The 23,377-nt window shown below is 56.4% G+C and overlaps 2 protein-coding genes and 1 long non-coding RNA gene across 7 annotated transcripts; 2 read left to right on the forward strand and 1 right to left on the reverse strand.

Annotated features, from left to right (window-relative positions):
* The first annotated feature begins 1,482 nt into the window (after positions 1–1,482).
* Positions 1,483–10,991, forward strand: CTSZ (cathepsin Z). The gene is made up of 6 exons (XM_006742796.3): positions 1,483–1,646; positions 1,953–2,116; positions 6,612–6,791; positions 8,720–8,870; positions 9,152–9,314; positions 10,373–10,991. The coding sequence occupies exons 1-6, from the start codon at positions 1,504–1,506 to the stop codon at positions 10,481–10,483; spliced, it is 912 nt and encodes a 303-aa protein (XP_006742859.2). The 5' UTR covers positions 1,483–1,503; the 3' UTR covers positions 10,484–10,991.
* On the forward strand, positions 2,127–6,530 carry LOC145723770 (uncharacterized). The gene is made up of 3 exons (XR_014149026.1): positions 2,127–6,282; positions 6,388–6,467; positions 6,503–6,530. It is a non-coding gene; the product is annotated as an uncharacterized LOC145723770 (long non-coding RNA).
* Positions 10,992–11,043: 52 nt separating the features above from the next.
* NELFCD (negative elongation factor complex member C/D) lies at positions 11,044–23,296 on the reverse strand. Of its 5 annotated transcripts, none has more exons than XR_014149025.1 (15): positions 23,160–23,296; positions 19,312–19,427; positions 18,988–19,097; positions 18,041–18,150; positions 16,932–17,039; positions 16,024–16,176; positions 15,672–15,802; positions 14,619–14,784; positions 14,183–14,317; positions 13,617–13,756; positions 12,741–12,855; positions 12,273–12,368; positions 12,140–12,191; positions 11,572–11,701; positions 11,044–11,474 (listed from the first exon to the last, which is right to left on the reverse strand). XR_014149025.1 is itself a non-coding variant. In XM_081832512.1 (15 exons), exons 1-15 carry the CDS (start codon positions 23,277–23,279, stop codon positions 11,440–11,442), a joined length of 1,806 nt encoding a protein of 601 aa, XP_081688638.1. In that variant the 5' UTR covers positions 23,280–23,296; the 3' UTR covers positions 11,044–11,439. The 5 variants fall into 5 exon arrangements, 4 of the variants coding, with proteins under 4 accessions (XP_081688638.1, XP_081688639.1, XP_081688640.1 ...); XM_081832512.1 differs by having other exon boundaries at positions 12,051–12,191; XM_081832513.1 differs by having other exon boundaries at positions 12,051–12,191; positions 19,312–19,424; positions 23,160–23,278.
* Positions 23,297–23,377: the final 81 nt, after the last annotated feature.

Below are 23,377 nucleotides of genomic sequence, written 5' to 3' on the forward strand. Positions count from 1 at the left end.
CTCTTCGTGCGGAAGTGGCCATCTGGGGGTGACCTGCCCTCGGCCCTGCAGTGGGAAAACTTGTAAGTCAGCACAACTTACCCCAATCTTAGGGATGTGGCCCCGGACCTCACAGCCCAGCCACGGGAGGGGAAGTGCTGAGTGAGCCGTCCCCATCCTGGGGCCTTCTCTTTGCCTCGTGAAACACGCGATGGGCCTTTGCACTGTCTGGACCCGGACAGTCTGGAGATACAGGAGGCCCCCCAACGATATGTGTCACCCACAGTGTTGTCACCACTCTGGCTGTTCTCAAGCAATGATGGGCTTCAGCGGGGACCAGAAGTCCACCTTTCAGTCCACCCCGGGGACATGAGAGGGCCAGCCACCGGCTTTCTTCCCCATGTGGATGACCTGATTCACCTTTGTTGACAGGAGGAGGAAGGGGAGGTCTGTCCCACGTATCTCACACCCAGAGAGGAGCAAAGGGCTCTGAGGCCAGGCCCAGGGCACCTGTTGGGGCAAACCCACCTCTGCGGGCCTGGTTTTAGTGCCCACCCCCCACCCCCCAACCCCCCAGCTCAAACTTGAGTGCTTTCTTGCAGGATCAGGTGGCGGCCCCATCCCACCCCCATCCCGCCTCCCAACAATGAACTGACTGGGACTAGGGGTTACCAGGAGCCAACTTTCCAGGAAGATAAAAGACACATCCGAGGCTAAAGCCCAGGCCTGCCCTCGCGGGCCTCAGCAATGGCCCCTCAGGAGCAGGGACTAAACTTCTGGACTGGTAAAGCGGGGCCGGGTCTCTGCCTCTGTGGCCCGCTCGGCCCTGCCAGGCCCTGCCAGACAGGCTTGCCAGGGTCCCGGGGCTCATGGGACTCGCAGGGAGCCCGTGGGCGTTTTCATTCCGGACTGCCAGCTTGGCGCGGGCCGAGGGAAGGCGGTGAACGCGCATTCACTACGCAGCGGAGCCGCGCGCAGGCTCGGCTGAGGACCCCGCGGCCATGAGGCCCCTGGACCCCAACGCCTGGACCTCGTCTTCCAGCGGGAAGGAGGCCATGGTGTGGTCTGCTCGGGTGACCGCCGAGCACGAGGCACTGTAAAGTCATAAAACCAGGGCCTGGGGGACCCACTTCTGCTTTTGGTTCCCCTTTTGCCCATGACGTATTTTGTTAGCAGGAAAGCTTTTCAAGCATCTTTGGAAGTTGGAGCGTAGAAATAATGATTTGTGAGCCACGTGAAATACTCCTTGAGGGGCATTTTCTGGACGGATCCCTCCTTCCAGCTCTGCGGAGGGTAAGCACCTCCCCAGGAAGGGCCTGGGCCTTGGGGAGATGGGGCCCCGAGAGCCCGGGCGCGCGGGGGCGGCGGGGCGCCGGCAGGTGCACGGCGGGCGGGGGCGGGGTCAGGGCCAGCGGCGCGCCCCGCCCCGGGGGTGGGTCACCGGGCGCGGCCACCTTAAGGCCCCGGGCGGGGCGGGGCGGGGCGGGCGCAGCGCGAGGCCGGCGGGCGAGCGGGCGGGGAGCCATGGCGCCGTCCGGGCCGCTGCTGCTGCTGCTGCTGCCGCTGCTGGTCCCGCTGGCCGGCGCGCGGGCCGGCCCCTACTTCCGCCCGGGCCAGGGCTGCCGCCTGCCCCTGCGGGGGGACCAGCTGTCGGGGCTGGGGCGCAGGTGGGCCGCGGGCGGGCTGGCCCCTCCCGCGGCTCCAGGAACCTGGCGCCCTGCCTCCCTTGACCTTTGAGGGTCAAATCCAGCCCCTGTGTTTTGGGGGGCACTCTTTCTCTTTACATTTGCTTGGACCAGCCTGGCCTGGGGGGCCTTTGGGGCGTTGCTGCGGGAGCCGTGTGGCTCCTGCATTTGGGGGCGCCCTGCCTCCTTCACGTGCTGGGTGGGCTGGGGTCTCCCACGGAGCTGGGCTCACCTTCTCTCTTGGGGGAAAGGAGTGGGCCTGACTGTGTGGTGCTGATCTCTTCCCAGGACCTACCCCAGGCCTCACGAGTACCTGTCCCCGGCGGACCTGCCCAGGAGCTGGGACTGGCGCAACGTGAACGGGGTCAACTACGCCAGCGCCACCAGGAACCAGCACATCCCCCAGTACTGTGGCTCCTGCTGGGCCCACGGCAGCACCAGTGCCATGGCGGGTAGGCGGGGTGACTGTGGGCCACCGCGGCCGGCCACACGGCCTCCTGCGCAGCACCGGCCGCCAGAGCGGCCGTGATTCTGGGCCAGGAGATTCAGCGCCGGGACTCGGCGTGGTCGGGCCGGTGTCGGAGCCTCTCAGGCCTCGGGGCGCTGCCCTGTGCCTTCTGCCGCGCCTCACCGGCCAGGGAGGGCCAGAGTGATTGGCACAAGCTGGACTGTGTTCCCATCGCATGGGGCGGGCCTGCCTGGGGCCTGAAGCCCAGGGATAATGTGGCTCGAGGGTGCCTTTTCTGTCCCCCAAAGCCTGTGACCCCAGGCATTTGGGATCAAATCAGAAATGCAAACTCACTCAACCCCCTGCCAGTGATGGTCACAAGGAAGTGAAACTGCTTTTCAGCAGCAGTTAATATTTGAGCTGCAGGCCCATCCTGGGGCTTGGAATATTGAGCAAGGCTGGCAGGTTTTCTCGTCTGGCCCTGAGCCGTCTGGCCACAGTGAGGGGAGGCCTTGGGAGAGGACGGAGGAGAGGTGTCACCCAGCCTTGGGCCTCCATTCAGCCCCAAGCCAGCCTGCTAGCGTGTGGGAGGGGCTCTGCCATCTCCAGTGGCCGCCCGGGGGTCCGGGAGCCTGCAGTCACACCAGATCTCCATCGCAGAAGGGACTCTCCGCCTGGGAATCTGGCCCCAGGAGGGCAGGGGACCATGGCCTCCTCCCTGGTGGCTAGCTCACTGGGCAGGCCTGGTGTCGTCTGTGGCCTCATGTTAAATGGGTTAAGAACAGGGTGGCTCCGTGGAAGCCTCCGAGCTGTCCTGTGACTATTCCCATTTTGCGGATGGGGGAGCTGAGGTCCCTGGCCAGGAGGTCAGGAGACTCGGCCGTGGTGTGAGTGGCAGCTGGGAGGACAACCCAGGAGGCTGGCCTTTGGGCCAGGACCTCTGCTGGGCTGTCTGTAGGTTGAGGAGTGGAGGGTGGGGCCTGGACTCCAGGAGTGGTCAGCTGGAGGTGGAGCATACTTCTGACCGACCCTTCAGGAAGGAGGAGGAAGGGGGCAGGTAGGCTGAGGCCCCATTTTAAGGCGTGAGAGCCCTTGGGGGAGGCTGGAGAGGCCCCCTGCCTGAGATGGAGATGGACAGGGCCCCTGGAGCATGTGGAGCCAGAGGCTTAAGCACCAGAGGCACCGGGAGACCTCAGGCCAGGCCAGCTGACGGGGTGTGAGCGGGCCTGGAGGCAGAGGGTCTGGGCTCAGGCTGGGCAGACATGGCGCTCACAGTGGGGAACTGAAAGAGGGCCTTTGTGGCATCCCTAAGGGTGGGGGATGGAGGGAAGGGCCGAGAAGGTCAGCGGGGCGGGCCCTTGACATAGTTCCCTTTTCGGATGGTCAGCCCTGCCACGTTTCTGGAATGGACTCTCTCCTGGGCAGACAACTGCTTCTCTCCTCTCCTCGAACCTCCAACTTTCTCCCCCAGCAGCAGGGCTCTGCTTTCTCTTTCACTGAGGAAACAGAAGCCCCCAAGAGGGGACTTCCCCGGGCACGGGCCCAGCTGCCACCTAACACAGCTGCTCCTGGTCCGCCTTTCCTCCTGTCCCTGGGCGGCCAGCGCCCGAGCCCCTGACCCTGCGCCCTGTGCTGGGCCCTGGCCGTCACCCTGAACAAGTGAGCAGGGGGCTTCGAGCCCGTGCCCCCCTCCAGCCACTGCCCCGCTTCTGGGCTCCCGGGAGAGGTGTCTGCAGCCCCTTCGTCCCTCCTCCAGCCCACTCCAGCCTTGCGTCACCTCCCACTCTACAGGCACCATCCTGCCACGCGGGCAGGTGCCGGGGTCCCCCGCCAGGCCTCAGCCTCTGCTTGTGCTCCATCATCTGTCCGTGGGACACTTTCCCTGCCTTTCACCCCACACCGTGGGCTCCTCCTGCCTCCAGGCCATCCCTCCCTGTGCTCTGCCGGCTCCTCATCCTCCCCACGTAGCTTCCCAGCATCGGGGTCCCCTGGACTTCGCCTCCATGGGCACTCCACCTTGACACCAGCTGCCGCTCTCCCTCTGCTCGGACATCTGACACCTCAAACCTCAGCCTTTCCACCCTCACTGGGCTCACCGAGTCAGGACCTCAGCCTTCCTGTTACTCACACAGAAGCCTCGGGTTGCCCCCCATGCGATCCTAGGCCAGATCTTGTCCATTTTACCTTCAAAGTATGTTCTGAACCCCTCTGCTTTTTGCAGCCCCCATCCCTGCACCCCCAGTCTGAACCCCTGGCTTGCACTGCCTGGCCTCTGGGCTTGCCCCGCCACTGTCCCATCTCTGCTAGAGTGCGCCTGCTGATTGCCCCAGGTCGGCTTGTGCTTCTGTTCTGCTCTAAACCCTCTGAGATTTTGGGCAGATAAAACACAAAAATCCTTACTTGACGTACAAGAGCCCCTGTAAGCTGGCCCCCATCCTGTGTTGGGACCCTGTGCGTCGAGGCTGTTTTGTTGGGTGCCGGATGCCCGGCGTGGACAACAGCGTGGTGCACAGTGGATGAGCAAGGCAGGCCAGGACAGATGGGGAGGGGTCTTCCCTTGTGTTTGGGCCACGTAAGAAGTGTATTAGATTCTCGGTGGCTGGGTCAGGTAGGGATTGGATACGTGATTCAGGTGTGGACAGGGAGGCCAGCACTGGGCGGTGGGGAGTGGGCTCCCTGGAGGCATGGGGCATCCGAGTGCAGATGCGCCCCTCTGCGGGGGGGTGGGGGGGCACGGAGGAGCCCAGGTTGGTGAAGCAGGGGTCAGCACCGGCAGCTTCACTGGACGGGAGGGGATGCCAGCGAGGTGGGCCTGGGCCGCAGGAGCATGGGGCTGGGAACGGAGACCCGGATGGCTGTCAGGAGCCTCACTACGCAGCAGACAGCTGCCGCGTCGGTGAGGGTGCGTGCGCGGCCTCGGGGGCTCTTTGCTGATGTTTCAAGAAAGGCAGGTCTGCGCGTGTGTGCAGGTGCTAATGTGGGAGAGACCGGGGTCCACGTGGGCCTTGGGTAGGGGGCAGGGTCATGCCACCTGCTGTCAAAGGAGGTGGGTTGGGGACGCAGAAAGCCCGGACGCTGGGTGGCGGAGAGGTGAGGGGCCTGCATTTGAGTTTTCCAGTGAAGTTTGGGAGTGAGGGGCGGGGCGGGGTGAGAGGGGTCACTGTGGCCCCTGTGAGAGAGCGAGGCGGCAGGGGCCTCCGGTCAGCACATCAGCAAGCATCTCCCAGAAAGGGGGAGACCCGGACCAATGGAGGCGAAGCGTTTTGGAAATGGCAGTGGGGCAAAGGGGCCGGCACCCCGCCTGCAGGCCTTGCCCGGTGTGGGGTGAGGGTGGAGAACCTCCCTCGGGGAAGTGACCTCCCGGGGGCGGGGGTTCAGCAGCCAGGGCCAGGCTAGTTAGCGAAAGAAAACTCGTGCGCTCAGTCGTGCAGCTGACACGTACTGAGCACCTACTGTGCGTCAGTCATGTTGAGACACAGGAGCTGCAGCTGGGGCCAGACGCCGCGGAGACAGACCCCGGGAACTCCTTGGACTAGTTAGCAGGTGACATGGGGTCAGCACAGCTGGGGAGGGGCTGAGAGCTGCAGGGGCGGGTGGAGGCCCACGACCTGCTGTCAGCAAAGGGGTGTCTGCAGGAAGGGCTCTCTGGGCCAAGGAGTGGCCAGCGGACATGGAGGAAGGGGCAACAGGCGGCAGGGGCCTTGCTGGTGATTGTTGGTGAGTGCCAGAAGGCCGGGGCTGGGCGTGGGGGGAGGGCTGGTCAGAGGAGCCAGAGCAGGGCTGCAGGAGCACCATGGTCTGGGTGGTGACACCAGGGATGTGGGTGAGCCGGGGTGGGGAAAGGGGGGACTGGTGTAGGGGGGGTTCATATCCGTGCCTGGAAGGGCCCGGGAGACCCCTGGAGAGCTGAGACTCCTGAGGCTGGGTCGGAGCCCCCGATGGGCGGGTGAGCCGGTGGGTGCGTGCTGGCCAGGTGCGGGTGCTGGCCTGGTGCAGGTGCTGACCAGGTGGTGGGTGCTGACCAGGTGCGGGTGCTGGCCAGGTGGTGGGTGCTGACCTGATGCGGGTGCTGACCAGGTGCGGGTGCTGACCAGGTGCGGGTGCTGGCCAGGTGGTGGGTGCTGGCCAGGTGGTGGGTGCTGACCTGATGCAGGTGCTGACCAGGTGCGGGTGCTGGCCAGGTGGTGGGTGCTGGCCAGGTGGTGGGTGCTGGCCAGGTGGTGGGTGCTGACCTGATGCGGGTGCTGACCAGGTGTGGGTGCTGGCCTGGTGCAGGTGCTGACCAGGTGGTGGGTGCTGACCTGATGCGGGTGCTGACCAGGTGCGGGTGCTGGCCAGGTGCGGGTGCTGGCCAGGTGGTGGGTGCTGACCTGATGCAGGTGCTGACCAGGTGCGGGTGCTGGCCAGGTGGTGGGTGCTGGCCAGGTGGTGGGTGCTGGCCAGGTGGTGGGTGCTGACCTGATGCGGGTGCTGACCAGGTGCGCGTGCTGGCCTTGCAGACAGGATCAACATCAAGAGGAAGGGGGCGTGGCCCTCCACCCTGCTGTCCGTGCAGCACGTCCTCGACTGCGCCAACGCGGGCTCCTGCGAGGGGGGCAACGACCTCCCGGTGTGGCGGTACGCCCACGAGCACGGCATCCCGGACGAGACCTGCAACAACTACCAGGCTAAGGACCAGGGTAGGCCCCTGCCCGCCCCCACCGCCCTCCTCCCAGGGAAAGTGTGGCCGGGGCATGGGGGGGAGGGCTGGGTAGAGGTGGGAGCCACCCGCCACCATGAAACCGGTGGGGCTCAGGGAGCAGGCAGCTGGAGCCTGCAGTCCTTGTTGAGAAGCCCAGCCAAAAAGACTTCGGGAGGGTGTCTCCAGCCTGGGGCCCCCTGTGGCCAGGGCTGGCCGTGGTGTTTGGGTTGTGACATGTTGGCATTTTGGGGGTTTCCCAAAATGAGCCCTTGTCAAGGCCAGAGTACATTTTCCAGGAGTGGATGAGGAGGGCAGGCCAGCAGCTAGGTAGACCGAAGCACGTGGGCCCAGCTGGAACACAGCATCGGCCTGCTGCCCTGGCCGGGGCCATGCATGTGCAGGTGGACTTGGAGCCGAGGGTCCTGCATGGACCAGCAGAGCCAGCTGGCCTGGAGTCTTGGGAGTTGGCACAGTCCTCCTGGGCTGCTCCCCTAGGAAACCAAAGGAAAGAAAGTCCAAACCCCAAACCCATAATTGGCAGTTTTAAGTCACCTATCCCTGTTTTAGTTCCCTCTTGGACAGAGCAGAGAGCCGGGGTGAACCCAGTGGGCCATCTGAGATAGCAGGATTGGAGGAATGGGGAGCTCGGGGTGCTTTTCCACCCCCACTCTCTCCCTCTATAAAAGGGTGAGCTCAAGCAGCCCCCTGTGCCCTCTCGGTGCCCGAGCAGACTCTGGGCGCCATCCCACACCCACGGGGTGCCCCCGCCTTGCATCTGGAGCCATATTGCCCAGCCAGAAAGAATTCTCCCAGACTGGTTGGGTGAGTCTTGTTGAAGTGGTAAACACAACAGGGGTCAGAGAACCAAGGAGAGGCCAGATGAAGGGGAGAAGGCTCTGCAGAATTGGGGATCAGGTGGTCCCCAGGGCCGTGCCTTGCCCTGAACTGGTCTCGTCCGGCCTAGGCTGGGCCCCTGTAACCCACCCGTGTGACAGGGCCAGGTACAACTGAGCAAACCGACTGTTGGCAGTACATAGTCTCACCTCTGTATTAGCAAATGTGGTCACAGATCCATCCCTTTCCAGTTGTATTGGGCATGGGGCATTTGGTGTCCCAGGGACAAATGAAACCAACAACTAGGTCCTCAAGGAGTCTGATGTCCTGGGGGAGGAATCCAGACAGATGGGAAATTGTAACACGTAGGTAACACGAAAGCGGTAAAAAGGCAGGATGGTGGATGTCAAGGGCCTGGGAAGGGGAGGGACAGTGTGGTCTTACAGAACTAAGAGCCTCCCCTTTTTTTTTTTAGCCTAATTCTTGATACCTCCCTAAACGAAAAAAATAAGAAAATGCTTATTTTTTTCCCAAATGTATTGGCCTTCACTAGCCAGCAATACAGTTATCTTTTTTTTTTTTTTTAAGATTTTATTTATTTATTTGAGAGAGACAGAGACAGCGAGAGAGGGAACACAAGCAGGAGTGGAAGAGGGAGAAGCAGGCTTCCTGCTGAGCAGGGAGCCCGATGCGGGGCTCGATCCCAGGATCCTGGGATCATGACCTGAGGCGAAGGCAGACGCCCAACGACTGAGCCACCCAGGCGCCCCGATAGTTACCTTCTTGAAAGCTAATAATTACACTCTTTTCAGCTATGGAGGCTTGTGGAAAGACCCTGTTCTTGGCCTTTCAAGGAAAAGAAAGGAGGCTAACCTTTGAGTGCCTACTACGCGCTCATGACCGTGGCTTTCCTTCCTGCCCACGCGGGGGGACGGCTCTTCCTGAGTCCCCTGCAGCGGGACGCAGAGCCTAATTCCACAGCCCCCGACGGCAGGATGATTTCCGTTAGCAGCTGAACTGGCAAAGCGGAGAGCGGTGGGGATGCGCTCCCCGGCGAGCGGCCTCACGCGCACTTTGCCCGCTGTCCCCCAGAGTGCGACAAGTTCAACGAGTGCGGAACGTGCACGGAATTCAAGGAGTGCCACGCCATCCAGAACTACACCCTCTGGAAAGTGGGCGACTACGGCTCCCTCTCCGGCAGGGAGAAGATGATGGCGGAAATCTACGCCAACGGCCCCATCAGGTGAGGACGCGAGGCGGGGGCCGCTGCCCGCCAGGTCCCCGAGGCCCCTTTCCGGGGCCGGCTTAGCGGCCCCGGCGTGAGCTCGCTCCGCAGGACGCTCACGGGACGGCGGTGAGGGCGAGGCGCGCGCACGCACGCACGCACGCACACACGCACGGCGGGAGGACAGCGTCCGTGGAGGCGGAATGCCCCCGTGCGTGCTGTGAGGCGGCCGCTCGGGGCTGTGGGGAGCGGGTGAGTTCCCCGCACGAGACGCTCACGCGTGGACGCCTTGCGCTCAGCTGCGGAATCATGGCGACGGAGAAGATGGTGAACTACACGGGCGGCATCTACGCCGAGTACCATGACCAGGCCTACATAAACCACGTCGTTTCTGTGGCCGGCTGGGGCGTCCACGGTGGCACGGAATACTGGATTGTCCGGAATTCGTGGGGGGAGCCGTGGGTAAGATGTTCGCAGATCCCCGCTCCCGCCCCAACCCCCCCTGCTTCTGGTGGCTCCCCAGCCGAGATCCGCGGCCCCGTGCCAGCCCAGGAGCCGCGCCAGCGACGTCCGGGGTCGGGCCCTCCGGCGGGGAGGGCGGGCTGCCGCTGTCCTGCGGGTCGTGGCGTGTGTGGCCGCATCCCTGGCCCCTACCCGTCCCCCCGGGGGCCGCCGACTGTCTCCAGTCCCTGCCAAGGGTCTCCTGGAGCCCCCGCCCTGGTTGCGAAGCACTGTTGGGCAACGTTCGGTTCAGCTCGACCGTTCTTTACAACCGTCTCGTCCTTTCTGCTGTCACAGTCCTGGCTCTCCCAAGTCGTAGTGGGAGTGTTTCCAGAAATACTTTTGAGTTGGGTCAGAAATCCAGGGGAGATACATTAACTGCCAGAATTTTCATTTCTAAGACCCAGTATTAACCATTAACAGCCGAAGACACAGAAATTCATTACTCTGAAGTGGGGGAGAGTGATTAATGTTGAAGTGATGAAATGTCAATACTTTTGATGAAAGGACTAGAAACCGGGGATATTAATAGGTAGTTAAGTCATCTGGCCCCAAGAGTCAACATTCTAGTTACAGTCATTTGCTTTTGGCTTACAGGGCCAGGCACCCCGCTTGTTAAATATTAACCAAGGAAAAATACTTCACAGACGGTACTTGGGAGTCGGGGTCCGGCGCAAGGGCAGGAGCACCCAAGCCCGAGGCTGCTGGGGGAAAGGAACGTGGTCAGCAGGGTGCAAGGGCAGCCCGGACTGAGGAAAGGGGCCATCTGCACTAGCGGCCATACAAACAGTCTCCCACCTCCCCGCACCAGAGCCCAGTCCCGGGATGCTGACTGGGCCTCTTCAGCAAGAGCTTCTGGAAGGGCTTTCCCCCTGCTGGGCTCCCGGAACATTCTGGGTCAGCTCTGGAGGATGCTCTAAATTAGGTGGTGAGGGGGGCGGAGGGTCAGCGTGCACGTGGAGAGCAGGAGCCACGGGAGACGGGCGTGGGGAACTAACGTGTGACCCCTCTCCCCACAGGGTGAGCACGGCTGGATGAGGATAGTGACCAGCACCTATAAAGATGGGAAGGGTGCCAGTTACAACCTCGCTGTGGAGGAGTACTGTACGTTTGGGGACCCCATCGTTTAAGGTGCATGTCTCCAGAAGAGCATTGTTACCGTGAACCACAGTCAGGGGGTCCGATCGCTACGGGCACTGGGTTGGTTCCACCACAGTCTGAAGGGACTAGGGGCTGGCATTCGACACGATCTGACGGCTGGTCATGGCACTGAGCGCCTAGAAGGGGCACCTGTTGACCTGCAGACTGCTTTGGCGCTGGCCGCAAGCGCACTCCGGGGGAACGAGTGAAATGTGAAGGCTGGGACCCCCGTGCCAGCAGGCCCCTACCACCGTGACGGCAGCAGACAGTCTGCCTGGCCAAGGTGTGATCCGCAAGGCCGTAATGACGTGACCTCCAGTCTCTTCAATCCATGATTTGGTGTTTTCTGTTTGTCAGCTGTGGTCTATAATATGGTAAAGAAGGGCAGACTTATCACCAGTTCTTATGTCACCCTGGAAGCAGTGGTGGGGGTGGAGGGAGAAGACAGCCATTGGAGATTGCCCAAGTGATGAATAAAATACATGACTCCCCGCAGGAGTAGAGCCTGAGCGTGCCTTATTTACACACGAGAATGATGATAACACCAGGATCTCCACCTGCCAATCCAGCAGAAAGGCTTTTTAATTTATTCTTGGAAAATTAAAACAATGACAATAAAAGATCAACTAACCAGGTTCTTGTAAGAAAAGTCACCTTGGAAGGTGGTTCATCTACATGTCTCAGGTTCTGAGCTCCCCGCCACCATGGGAGGGACCCAGCTCCTGTGCTGGGGGAAAGGAACGTGGTCAGCAGGGTGCAAGGGCAGCCCGGACTCTGAGGAAAGGGGCCATCTGCACTAGCGGCCATACAAACAGTCTCCCACCTCCCCGCACCAGAGCCCAGTCCCGGGATGCTGACTGGGCCTCTTCAGCAAGAGCTTCTGGAAGGGCTTTCCCCCTGCTGGGCTCCCGGAACATTCTGGGTCAGCTCTGGAGGATGCTCTAAATTAGTTCACCAGGATGAAGTTGGACTTGCAGTGAGCTTTCACAAACAGAAGGAAAACAGGCACTGGGTTAGAAACAGGAGGTGAACAATGACCTTTAAAGTTGCAGCAAAGGGACACGCATGTCAACCCTACCTATAAACTCCGTCACAGGGTCATGTTCACCTTCTGTTTTAATGGTGCCGGCGATGCTGTCGTTTTCCAAGATGGGGAGGAAAAGCTGCACAAAGTCAGAGGTGTACGGAGGAGCAATGACATCCAGTACCTAGGAGGAGAGAACACCGGGTCACTCCCCGCACAGCCTCTGAGCAGCGTCCCCACCAACACCTGATGAAATGGCAATCAGTTTGGAGAAAACCACCCTCCCCTCCCCACCCTTTCCACTTCCCGGTGACAACAGTCTCCAAAACTGAGACGCCCAAGTGGTTATGTAGGTAAAACGGAATATGGCTCCTACAGGTGGGAGGGGCTTGGTAAACTGGTATCTAATCATTGCCATCACCCCGATTATCAGCACAGTTCTCAGAATTAGGTACAAAATGAATTAAATTTAAGCCAAAAGGCACTGCTAGTGTTAACAGTATGAAACATGAAACGAACGGTGTATTGCTGACCTCAGTTACAAAATAGCGAATGAGTGAAATGTCAGTGTCCAGCTTCTCCAGACACTTTCGGATGTAACTGACAACAGGAAGTACATAACCTCGACTCAGCAGGTGAACCATCCTGTCCAACAGGGTCTTCTTCAACTCAAGCTACGAGAGCGGGGGCAGACAGATCTGTCAGAACGGGTCCTCGCCCCGAGCCTCCACGACGCCCGGGGGCCACCCGCTCACCTGCTCCATCACGTCCAGCTGGGAGTGCTCAGTCTCAAAAAGCTTAACAAGCAGCTGCAGGACCTGGGGGTGCAGGAGCTGGTGGCAGGTGCTGATCTACAAACACGCCAAAGGGAGCCCTGCTGAGCACTGCAGCCGGGTCTCTGGGCTCAGCATCAGTGCCGAGAACCGTCAGCATGGTCCCAGCCGGCTCACGGCAGGCGCCCATGATGGCAGGCCTCGGCACCCAGCCCGCGGCCCGTCAGCTTCCGTGCCATTCCTCATCCTTTCAAAACACTTGCTGAAAACTGCAAATCTATGGAGCCAATGAAACTAGTTCCTTAAAAGGAAAATCCTCGTTGAGGATAGAAAGTATCCAGCCCCGCACAGAGCAGCTCCCGCATTCAGTGAACAGACATCCCGGCAGGCCGGGCCCGAGCAGGATAAGGTACAGACAGAGTGCCATCCTTGGCCCTGCGGCCCTCCTACCTCATCCAGCAAGGCCAGGTGCACTGGGGTGTGGTCGGTCTGCAGCTGGAAGTACCTGGGCTCAGACACGGTCCAGTCCACCCACTTCAGCACACCCATTGCTACCACTGGAAACCTACGGGTGTAAGTAAGGCACAGTGCTTCCTTTACGTGAAGTTTAAAACAAACCACCACCACCACCAAAACTAAATGGTTGGGAAGGTTTAAAAACCCACCGCCACTCCGTCTATCCCAGCAAGTCACTCCCAATGTGCTCTGCCAGGGAGATGCTTGTCCGTGAGTCAGTCTGAGGTCAGCATCCTCTCACCATGCCGTACTAGACCCCGACCTCCCTTATCGGCTTACTTTAAACCACATCATTGGTTCGGAAGGACAAGATCGTTAATGCAGAACACTCAGGGAGCTCGGACCGGGTTGAAGTTCTATTTAGCAAACCCTTTCCTTGTCCTGAGCACAAATTACCAGGGGAAAGACTCGACTGCCCACGGGATCGCCCTATTTGTAAGCTCTTCTAACTGACTGTGTGTTCATACCATTGCTATGGTTCCCACGTCCTTTCCAGCTAAGCAATACCTTGTCGGCCTAACACGTACTGCAAATAGACCCCTTTCTTTCAAGCAGCTTTCGTAATTCTGGTGGGTCTTCCTTTTTCTGAGGCTAATTTATGAACAGACTTCTGGCAGGTAAGCAGCTGAGCATTACTCGTGCTGCTAAAACAGTTCAAAGTTCTCTATCTACATTTTAAAAAGAGAACATAAAATCATTAAGTATCTCTGAAGCTTCTGTTACATATTTTTTTGAGCTTTTAATAAAATGAAAACTCAGACCACTCCCTCCAGAGGGATCCAGTTTAGAACAAGGTTTGATTTTGCTCACCTGATGCACTGATAAAGCGTGCTCAGCTCTGCCACCAGCTCGGAGGCCCCTTTGTTCTCGTTACAGCACAAATTGTGAACGGTCTCCACGGCTTTCGACGTTGACTTCAGCTCGTCCTTGTTGATGCCCACGCGTTTGTTCTGAGAACACACACGCGGGTCTGTGAATCCCGACGGCGTGCGTGGCCTTGCAGGTGGGGTGATCTGCTACCGGCCGCCTCTCCCTGCAGACCCCTCCCCATCCCTGGGGTCAGGAGTCAACTCAGCTGCCGCACTCCAGTCACCCGGCTTACAAAAACAAGCCAGGGAACCTGGGCCTGGGGCTGAGGGAGACCTGGTCAGTTTCTTTAGCTGCACTTTCAATTCCAGTTTGAAGAAGTATTACAGATGCAATGCACATTTCCTTGAAAGATTTAGCACTTCGACTATTTCATGCATGAACACTAGAAAAGATATTTCTGACACGAGTTGGGTTCATGACTTCTTGCAGCCAAAATTCCCAAATAATACCAAAGAGAGGAGGTTCCTTGTCTCCCGAAAAGCCCAGGAATTCTCAACTGATAGTACCTTTTTCCAGGTCTCAACCACGCTTGCTGCGTAGGCCAAGATATGGATATATTTGTGCTTGTGGTCCTGGTTGATTCTGGCCCCTGGCTTAAAGAGCGACTGCATGAACAGGTCCAGGAAGGCCGGCACCCGGATCTGAGGGGACACACGGTATCAGTGGAAAGGAATGCACGGAAGAGATGTCAGGTAAGTCCCCATACACTTAACGGCAGGCGTGAGGGCATGCCCGCTCACATCCACCCTCCTGTGCTCAACCCGGCAGGTGTCCCAGTGTGTGCGAAGGCTGAGGATGTGATGGGGAAGGATGAGGGAAAGGGCAGAAAAGATCAACGTGATTTGTACTCAGTGACTTAAGAGAAACACGGGCTTTCCAAAATAACCCTTTTAATCGGCATGGAGGGTGTCCCACCTTATTATTAAAATGAAAGCAACTTACGAGTTCCACGGGAGGCGGGTCCATGCTTGTAAACATCTTGAACAGGACTGTGATGTCAGCTGGATTCAGGGCTCCTTTGGACAACATAGCCCCAAGGGCCTGACAGGCCCGGGGGTAGGAGGCAGCTGTACCCAGTGCTAGTGTGATCTGACTGGCATCATGACCTCTTAATGAAAAAAAGTATACATCCCATTGTTAAGAAGGCGGCGCCCTGCCCTGCCCTCTCCTTCCTCCTCTGCCTCTTTCCTTCCTTTTTTCACACCTAACACTTGGGACTGCTTGGGTCCCTTTGTTTTTCATATTTCTGTCATTCACTGGGAACCTGACCAACCCATAAAAACGGCATTTAAAGCTAACTGGGGAAGAATGACTGGGTGCAGCTTGCAGACTTTCCAAAAGGAGCCACACACTTGTAATGTATCACTAAGACTCCATTAGTGGAGAATAAACTCACAAGGGCTCATTTTGTTCTGTAAGATACGGACTACAACATAACAATTAGACTACTGAATAACTATTTCAGGACTACTATTATTTGCTATTGATGAATCCTAATATATGAGATTACAGGTTCACAGATCCAGTGAATTGAACAATAATCAGTTACTTTACAAAATACTCATCAAGGGGCGCCTGGGTGGCTCAGTTGGTTAAGCGACTGCCTTCGGCTCAGGTCATGATCCTGGAGTCCCGGGATCGAGTCCCGCATCGGGCTCCCTGCTCGGCAGGGAGTCTGCTTCTCCCTCTGACCCTCCTCCCTCTCATGCTCTCTGTCTCTCATATAAATAAATAAAACCTTTAAAAAAAAAAAAAATACTCATCAAAGCCAAACTTCAGCTCATCAAAGCCAAACTTCAGAAAGCAAGCTCTCTACATGTATTTAAAATTACCCTGACTTTTCCAGATGTACTAGGTAAAAGGAAGTTTATATATCTGTCAAAATAGGAGGACCCAGAGCCTCTGGTTGTAGAGAAAGGGTAAGGGGGGGTGTGGGGGGGAATTTCGTGGGGAGCACCTAGTTAGGACCAGGGCTAGCAAAAACACAGCCCTCACTTCTCCTGGGCGAAGCGCTGCACCTCCTGAGCAATCCTACGCACGGCCGAGCCTCCCTGCTCTTCCTGGGCCAGCACCGACATCATGGCCTGGGCAAACAGGTACGTGTGCTCCCCGTGGCACACCATTTTCTGAAAAATGGCAGGGGAGAGAGTTTGGGGTTTCACAGTTGCAGCGCTGACAAATGTCGACAAAAAAGCCAGACCCCCAACCTTTCTGCATGCAAGTTATTTATGCTGGAACAGGCCTTCTGACCTGGACACTGTCTATAGGAAGAAGCATTTCATGTTTGAATATGCATGACCCAAAGCAGCCTCCTTCTAATCTGAGATACACAAAAGAAAGAACTTACGGCAAACTCAGGGAGATTTTTTTCAAGGTTTTCCTCTCCTCCATCCAAAATTGTAGCTAGAGAGGTACGGAGTACTCTAGAAAACACTTCCAACTGCTGGCAGGCTGTGGATACGCTGGTTATCTCCCCTTGGTACCCTGCATCAGAAATAAGCTACAATACAAAAATAAGAAGCCAAACAAAGCATCAACAGGCAGTGACCACACACTGCACAGGAAGCTGGCTTGTTGTCAGTGTTTGTGGTGAGGTGGGCCGAGCAAACACTGCTCTCAGGTCTCAGACCTTTATTCTGATCCCAGCCTTGCTACTGACTAGGCCTGTGGCCCAGGCTAACCATCCCATCTTGGTTTCTTCGTGTGTCACATGAAGGAGACAAACCAGGCATTCTCTTTTTTTTTTTTTCTTTTTTTAAGTAATCTCTGAGCCCAACGTGGGGCTTGAACTCACGACCCCGAGATCAAGAGTCGCATGCTCCGACTGAGCCAGGCAGGCGCCCCAAACCAGGCATTCTTAAAGATTCCACTCAGCACACAACAGACTCTATAAATATGTTCCTGCCAAATTTTAAAACAGAGTTCATGTTGATCCAAAAACACAGATATGAGGGCGCCTGGCTGGCTCAGTCGGTGGAGCATGTGACTCTTGATCTTGGGGTTATAAGTTCGAGCCCCACACTGGGTGTGGACATTACTTAAAAACAAAATCTTTAAAAAAAAAAAACAAAAACCCCACAGATACATCTTCTATGCTTTTCTTTCTCACTGTTCAGACTTACTAAAGTGAAGTGATGGAGACCTTTACCAAAAACCAAATACGACTTGCAGAAGAAACAGACCTCCCAACCAACCCAAAATAACTCTCATTCATCAGCACTTTCGCCTTTTCTGTGACTCTAGTACTCTGCCTACCTTAACGGTGAAGTTAAGCATCAAACAGTCTGGATGGGCTTCAGCCAGTTTGTAAAAAAGATCTCTCCACGTGGTATGTGCAATCATTTGTTCAAGCCAAGCTGGAGTCTGCCAACAAACAGACGGCAAGATAAAAGACCTAGCTTGAGCTTAAGTGAAGATGATACTCTATAAACAGTGGCTGGCTCTCCCAGCTGGAAGAGCCCCCGAGAGCATCTAGCTCCAGCCCTTGCAGTCCCAGCAGCGGAAGCAGACCCAGAGTTGGTGATGCCACACGGGAGGCTGAGTGGCAGCACCAGAACCCTGAAGGCCCACTCACAGCTTCGGAAAGGCTCAACTGCACACAAGAGCGTACCGGAAGGCGCTTCTGGGAGACACGCGAGAGTCTAGGGAAGCCCACGGAGAGGGGCTGCGGCAGACGCACCTCAGCTGTGTGCCCTGGGTGCCCAGCACAGTGGTTTTGTCCATCACCATGTGTGACTGACAGACCCAAGGGCTGACTCTGAGTCCACCTCCCATTTGTGCCAAGGCCAGGCTTCCCACTGAACACTCCCAGCCACCAACTGAGCGTGGCAGGGCTCCTCAGGCAGGCCTGTTCCCAGGAGACCTGGGCCTCACTGACACTGCGGAAACTTTCTGAAAATGGCACTGTCGCCTAGGGCTCTTTGTCCCCAACCTTCCTTCCCTCCCTCCGGCCTTTGGGGGCCACACTTGCAACATGGCCCCCCGGCCCCTGCTCATCTTCTCTCACACACGTGTCCCCCGTCATCTCCTGCACACACAACCTCGTCCTGGCGTTTGCCTGCGGGGGCACCCAGGTGACGACAGCACTCCACTCAGAGCCTGTGCTCCAGAGGCAGCAGGACACGGGAGCTCGGAGTCCGCTCTTCCTCCTCCCCAGCTCACCACGTGTGCGCCTCTCCGCTCGCGAGAGCTCACCACACTGCACGGAGCATTCAGAGGGCAGCTCTGACTCCACGCAACTCCTCTCACACCCTGATTTTAGGACCCAACTCTTTACTCACATCACACAGCACACTCCACTGCATGCGTGGAACAAGCAAAAGATCCCAGGAACCCATATTAGAGAAAGAAGACAGACTCCTCACCTCTCCTTCTTCAGTAAAAATAGAATCTGCTTTGCGGGGGTCAAAATGTTTGATTAATAAACTCTTCAGGTGATTTTCCACTGTTTCCTGAACCTGCACTGGTTCAACACCTGTAAGAAAATGAAAACAACCAGATGGAAAATGGCAATCCCTCAATCTGTTGTACTCCTTTAGGAAAAGTAGACCGGTGAAAAGTCTACATGTGAATCAAAGACCACAGAACTGCTTCTGACCACTTGGAATTTGGGACCGCTCATAAAAATTACTATTTGTTAACCATATTCAATGGTAAGACTCAAAAAGGAACACAGGGCGGAACATGCAAGGATGTTGGCCTACATGGAAAGGACAGCAGCATCTTGGAAGCCTCGGGAAGGGCAAGGACAAACTGCCAACACAGACAGGTAGGAGGATGGAAAGACATTCCCACCACAGTGGAAGAGAGCAGACGCCAGCCACGAGAGGCACACTGTCTCCAAGTGCTGTGGCAGCAACGAACTGCTGGCCTTCCGGGCAGCGCCTACCCCCTGATGTCATCCGCACCCAGCTCAGTGGACTTACAGGCTCTATTTTGATCATATTAGCTAAAAGCCATAATCATACCCAGTCCTACATTATCCATCAATTACTGCTTGCTGTAACAGATCTCTTAAAAATGACACACTGAACATATACTGTATAATCCTATAATTCTACAACATGGTAGGGCAAAGAGCTCAATGAGAATCACATTTGCAGGCTATCTGTAAACCTCAATTATTGAATCAAAGATAAGAATCAAGCAGACGAAGATGGGTAAGAAGTTCAGTTCCGACTTACAGAAGTCTTAAAACCCAGGAAAACAAACAAGGCCTTTCCAATTTATCAGCATTAAGATGATCCAAAGGTCTGTAAAAAAGATGGAGGGGGGAAGTGACCAGCCAGGATGGGGGCCACCCACAAAGCACCTGTCTGAATGAGCCACTCAGCCAGCAAGTTCACAGTCTGGGCCACGGCCGTGTAGTTCTCAGATAAGAGCTGGATAACGTTCTCCGGAGACCCTCCTGCCTGAAAATACCTAGAAAAAGTAAAGAAAAGCTACAGCACGGGCATGGGGATCAATGACAAGATAGCTAGGATATTAAGATGTTTAAAGGTGGGGGCGGAACTAGAAGGCTTCCATTCGAAAATCACATTATTCTCACTTCTGCACTTCATCCTCTGGATCTCTGATGAACTGTCTCTAAGTTACCCCCAGCCTCCTCCCAATACAAATGACCTTTCTCACACACCTCTTCAGAGTGTTGAAGATGGAGGGCTCCATTATGTAATCTCGGGTAGAAAATTTATGTAGGCATTCTTGCTGGACCTCTGCGTCATCTTCTCCCTCTCCATAATCATCCTCCTGCTGGTGGTAAAAAGAGCCATGTGATTTTTTCATTAATACAAGTATCCCGTAATCTCACCTTAAATTTCTATCACCCAGTCCCTTTCAAAACTGTCCCTCCCACATACATGATTTAATTGACTTTCTGGACAGTTTCATGAAGCGGGCGGGACAAGTAATGGGCAGCTACGAAAACTGAATCGAGAACCACACAGCAAGCAGGTGCGTGCTGCGCCTCCGCCCTGGCCCACGTGGGCACAGTGGCCACACAGGTCACCTCAGATCTCAGGGTGGCCGTTTCCTCCTCTATTAAAGGTAATAATAGCGACTGCTCCCATCTGTCTGTTGTAAGGACTCCGTAATCTAATTTCTGGAAGAACCAAGCAGAGTACCTGACATTTAGTAAGAACTCAATAGATACTAGTTATTGTTTTCACAACTATTTCATATGTGCCCTTTAATGCTTTCCTCCAACAAAGACTGATGAAGCGATTCCTGAAGGCAAAAGCCATCAATATGCTGTTAGAAAGTGAAGGTCACAGACTTGCCTCGCATCGGCAGGCCTGGCTGGAGACTAGTCCCTGTTCTGGTTGGAAACAACCTTGGGCAAGTCACTGAATCTAAGAACAAAGCAGGATGATGATGTGATGACATCAAGGTCCATCCGGCGTGAACGTTGTCATCCCAACTAACAAGCAGATTCTTTTTAAACGCTTGCTCTGTACTGAGCACTGTACTTGTCACCAGGAAACCTAGGACATACAAGACAAGATACGGCTTTTTCCGCCAAAGGACTTCACAAACTAGGAGAGACCAGCCTCTAGGCGACTAACATAACGGGGTAAGACCTAGACCAGGAATTAGCAAACTATGGCTCAGGGCCAAATCCAGTCCTTCTCTTTTTGTAAATAAAGTTTTATTGGAACCTAGCCACACCCATTAAAAATTATTTTTTAAATTTTACATATTGTTTATGGCTGCTTTCCCCCTGCAATGGGAGAGTTAAGTAGTTGTGACAGGGACCTGCAGAGCCTAAAATATTTACTATCTGGCCCTTTACAGAAAAGTCTGCCCACCCCTGCTCTGGACTAACATTCTGCAAGCCGTGCTTTGGAAACAGATTCCTTCTATGGAGACTGGGGAGTTTTCTCTCAGACCTTACTTGTGTGGGGAGCCTTGAGCAAGCCTGTGAAGGAAGGCTGGCCTTTACCCTGAGACTCATCCTTGTGTGTCTGTATTCTTGGGCTTCTGCCCTAGGCCCTATTCTCTTCTGCCATCTTCTCTTGGGTAATGCACCGCCCTGTTCATAAATCTAGAATTTAGCCTGGATCTCTCTCTCGAGCTCGACTCGAGTGTCAGCAGTCTATTCTCATTCCCATCCAATGCCCACTAGTTCTCCAAACTCATGAGGTCCAAAACTGACCTCTAAACAGATTTTCCTACAACCTACATTTTAGTAAAGGATTCCATCATCTACCTGTTGCCCCAAACCTAGAAAGCTAGGAGTCATCCTCAGTTTCTGCTCCCTCACTCCACCCCCACACCCCATCACAAAGACCCACCAATTCTGTCTCCCACACATCTATCCAGTCTGGCCCTTCTTCCCAGCTTTACCATTCCTTATTTTGTGCTTGCAGTAGCAAAATGCCCCTAATGGCTCAGTCCCATTGCTTCCTTTCAGTCGTCTTCCACACGGACGCCGCAGCGGTCTTCATAAACCACACATGACATCGCTCTCTCTCTTGCTTAAAATTCCCAGTCTCCCTCAGAAAAGAGATCCAACCTCTAGCATGACTTTAACCTTTCACTTGTTTACCTGGCCAGTCTCATCTCTTGCCAGTCCCCATAGGCAAGCTGAAGCCAGACTAAACTTTTGCATTTCAGTAGCTCTTACCTTCTATCATCGGGACTTAATATCACTGTAGTCTCTTTACACATCTTCCTGTCTCTCAAATCCAATAACATGGCATCATGTGAACAGAATTTGTGTCACAAAATTTGACCTATCACTGTCTTCCAAAATCCAGCTCACGTCACCCCTTCAGTCACCTTTCTTGACTTCCTCTTCCTCCTCCAAGCAGTGAGAATGAACATGAAGTGAACATATGGTCCACCCCTCTCATCACTGAGAGCCTATTAGGGTCAGTGGGCTGAATTTCGATCATGATTAAAGTTCTCCATGCATGAGACTCCCCAACCTCCTGCCATTCCTAGCTGCATAAGCTAGGGCATTAAATTGGACCAAAATCAGGGCACTGGTCTAGATGGCCCTTCGATATGCCTCAGTTGTAACACTCTGTGACTTAAAGGCTCAATGCGACAAGTAATATGACATTCTGAACAGGAGGCTCAAAGCACGAAGCTACCACGAAGCTCATTTATATCATGTTGGTGGTCCAGCATTTTGATAAAGTGGCAGTGGAGACAAAAGGACCTGGGTTGGATCCCCATTCTTTCATTTACTAGTTTTGCAACCTTAAGCAGGTCACTTGCTTTTTTCCGCCTCACTTTCCTCATTTACAAAATGAGCAGATCAACCCCCACCTCAAAAGCTCCTGAGCGGAAGGAGACGATGCGGGGAAGCCCCTAGCTAGCAGGCTCTCAGCTAGATCTGCCTCCATCTACCCCACTCTGAGCCTCCAAACACACAAACTGGTGGTATCATTCCGTCCCAAACTCCTGAACAAGTCACACTTGTCAGCAGCCATCAAAGGCCCTTCGGAACGTGTTCCCTCGCAGAACCTCATGCCACTGCGCTCACCACACAGGACTCCTTTCAGCTCCAGGGACACAGCACCTATCTTTGCATCTTTGCACCTCAGCTCCAGGGCCCTCCCTGGGCCACTGCCCCCGTCCGATGGCAGATGCCCCACTCCATCCGCTCTTCCTTCAGAACGCTGAGTTCAGTATTTCCCACACCTGTGTTGGCTCCTGCCAACAGGCAAATCCCCAGGCTCTCCTCCAGGCCGGCTGTACGGGTCCCCAGGGGAGGGACCTGAGAAGCTGCATTTTGAACACGCACTGCGGGGTGGGTTTTCAGGTTAGACCAAGCTTGGGCCGCACTGGCGGAGCGCGAGTCCCCAGGGCTGATTTTCCAACCCGGCTTCGAGAAGGACGGCTTCGACCCATCCTCAGCCTCCATACCCCCCCCCCCGTATGGAAGGAAGAGCCTTCGGGGGTCACCTCACGGGAAGACTGACTGAATCGGCCCACAGCACTGAAACGTATGGTTTACAAACAGTAAAACACAGGGAAGAAAGACCAGAGTTCCACTTTTCCCCTCATGATGCTGACTTGGAATTTTTCAAAGATTTGAGTTGTTCAAACTTGGGGCTCTGAGCCCAGTCCTTCGAGTTTTGTGCCCCACCCGCCTCTGGGGGAAGGAAGCAACGGCACCTGGCACTGAGGCTGGCCCCAAAGGAGTGGTCGGCGGGCCCCTCGGGTCACGGCCAGGTGGTCAGCACCTCTGCGGCCCAGACCCCGAGGAGGAGACACCCCCCGGCCCGGCCCCCGCCCCAACTCGTCTGTAGCGGAAGCCGCGGCGCTCTGGGCCGGCCCCGTTGGCCCGGGGGCGAAGGCGGGCGGCGGGCGCTCCGCGGACGCGGGGGGCGCGCTCCGGGGCGGGGAGGGGGCGGGGCACGCTGTGCTTGAACCATACGGCGACCGCGGGGCCGGGCGCGGCGGGGGCGGGGCCGGCCCGCCGGCGACGGAGACCAACAGTCCTCGTCGGGGATGCCCGGCGCCCCCCCTCACCTGGCCACCGTCCGCCTCGTCGCCCCACTCGGCCGCGCTCCCAAAGTAGTCCTCGTCCATGATGGCGCCCGGCGCGGCCCCCGCCATCCTGTCCCGTGAGCGCGCGCGAGCAAGGCGCATGCGCACGGCGGGGGAGGGAGGCGGGCGAGCGCACGCGCGGTCCCGCGGCCCCGCCCCCCACGGCCGCGCGCCTGGGGCCGGGGTAGGGGCGGGGCACA

This window comes from Leptonychotes weddellii, chromosome 10, assembly GCF_054177405.1.
Source record: "Leptonychotes weddellii isolate Sample4059 chromosome 10, ASM5417740v2, whole genome shotgun sequence".
NCBI lineage: Eukaryota > Metazoa > Chordata > Mammalia > Carnivora > Phocidae > Leptonychotes > Leptonychotes weddellii.

What these genes read in the sequence shown, in the direction of transcription:
- CTSZ (XM_006742796.3), top strand. Translation starts at nt 1,504, where the DNA reads ATGGCGCCGTCCGGGCCGCTGCTGCTGCTGCTGCTGCCGCTGCTGGTC. An exon ending in CTGTCGGGGCTGGGGCGCAG is followed by an intron (nt 1,647 to 1,952) that starts GTGGGCCGCGGG and finishes ATCTCTTCCCAG; the next exon opens with GACCTACCCCAGGCCTCACG. An exon ending in TACGCCAACGGCCCCATCAG is followed by an intron (nt 8,871 to 9,151) that starts GTGAGGACGCGA and finishes CCTTGCGCTCAG; the next exon opens with CTGCGGAATCATGGCGACGG.
- NELFCD (XM_081832512.1), bottom strand. Translation starts at nt 23,279, where the DNA reads ATGCGCCTTGCTCGCGCGCGCTCACGGGACAGGATGGCGGGGGCCGCG. An exon ending in ACCCGCCTCCCGTGGAACTC is followed by an intron (nt 14,318 to 14,618) that starts GTAAGTTGCTTT and finishes GTGTCCCCTCAG; the next exon opens with ATCCGGGTGCCGGCCTTCCT. An exon ending in CCCTGTGACGGAGTTTATAG is followed by an intron (nt 11,475 to 11,571) that starts GTAGGGTTGACA and finishes TGTTTGTGAAAG; the next exon opens with CTCACTGCAAGTCCAACTTC.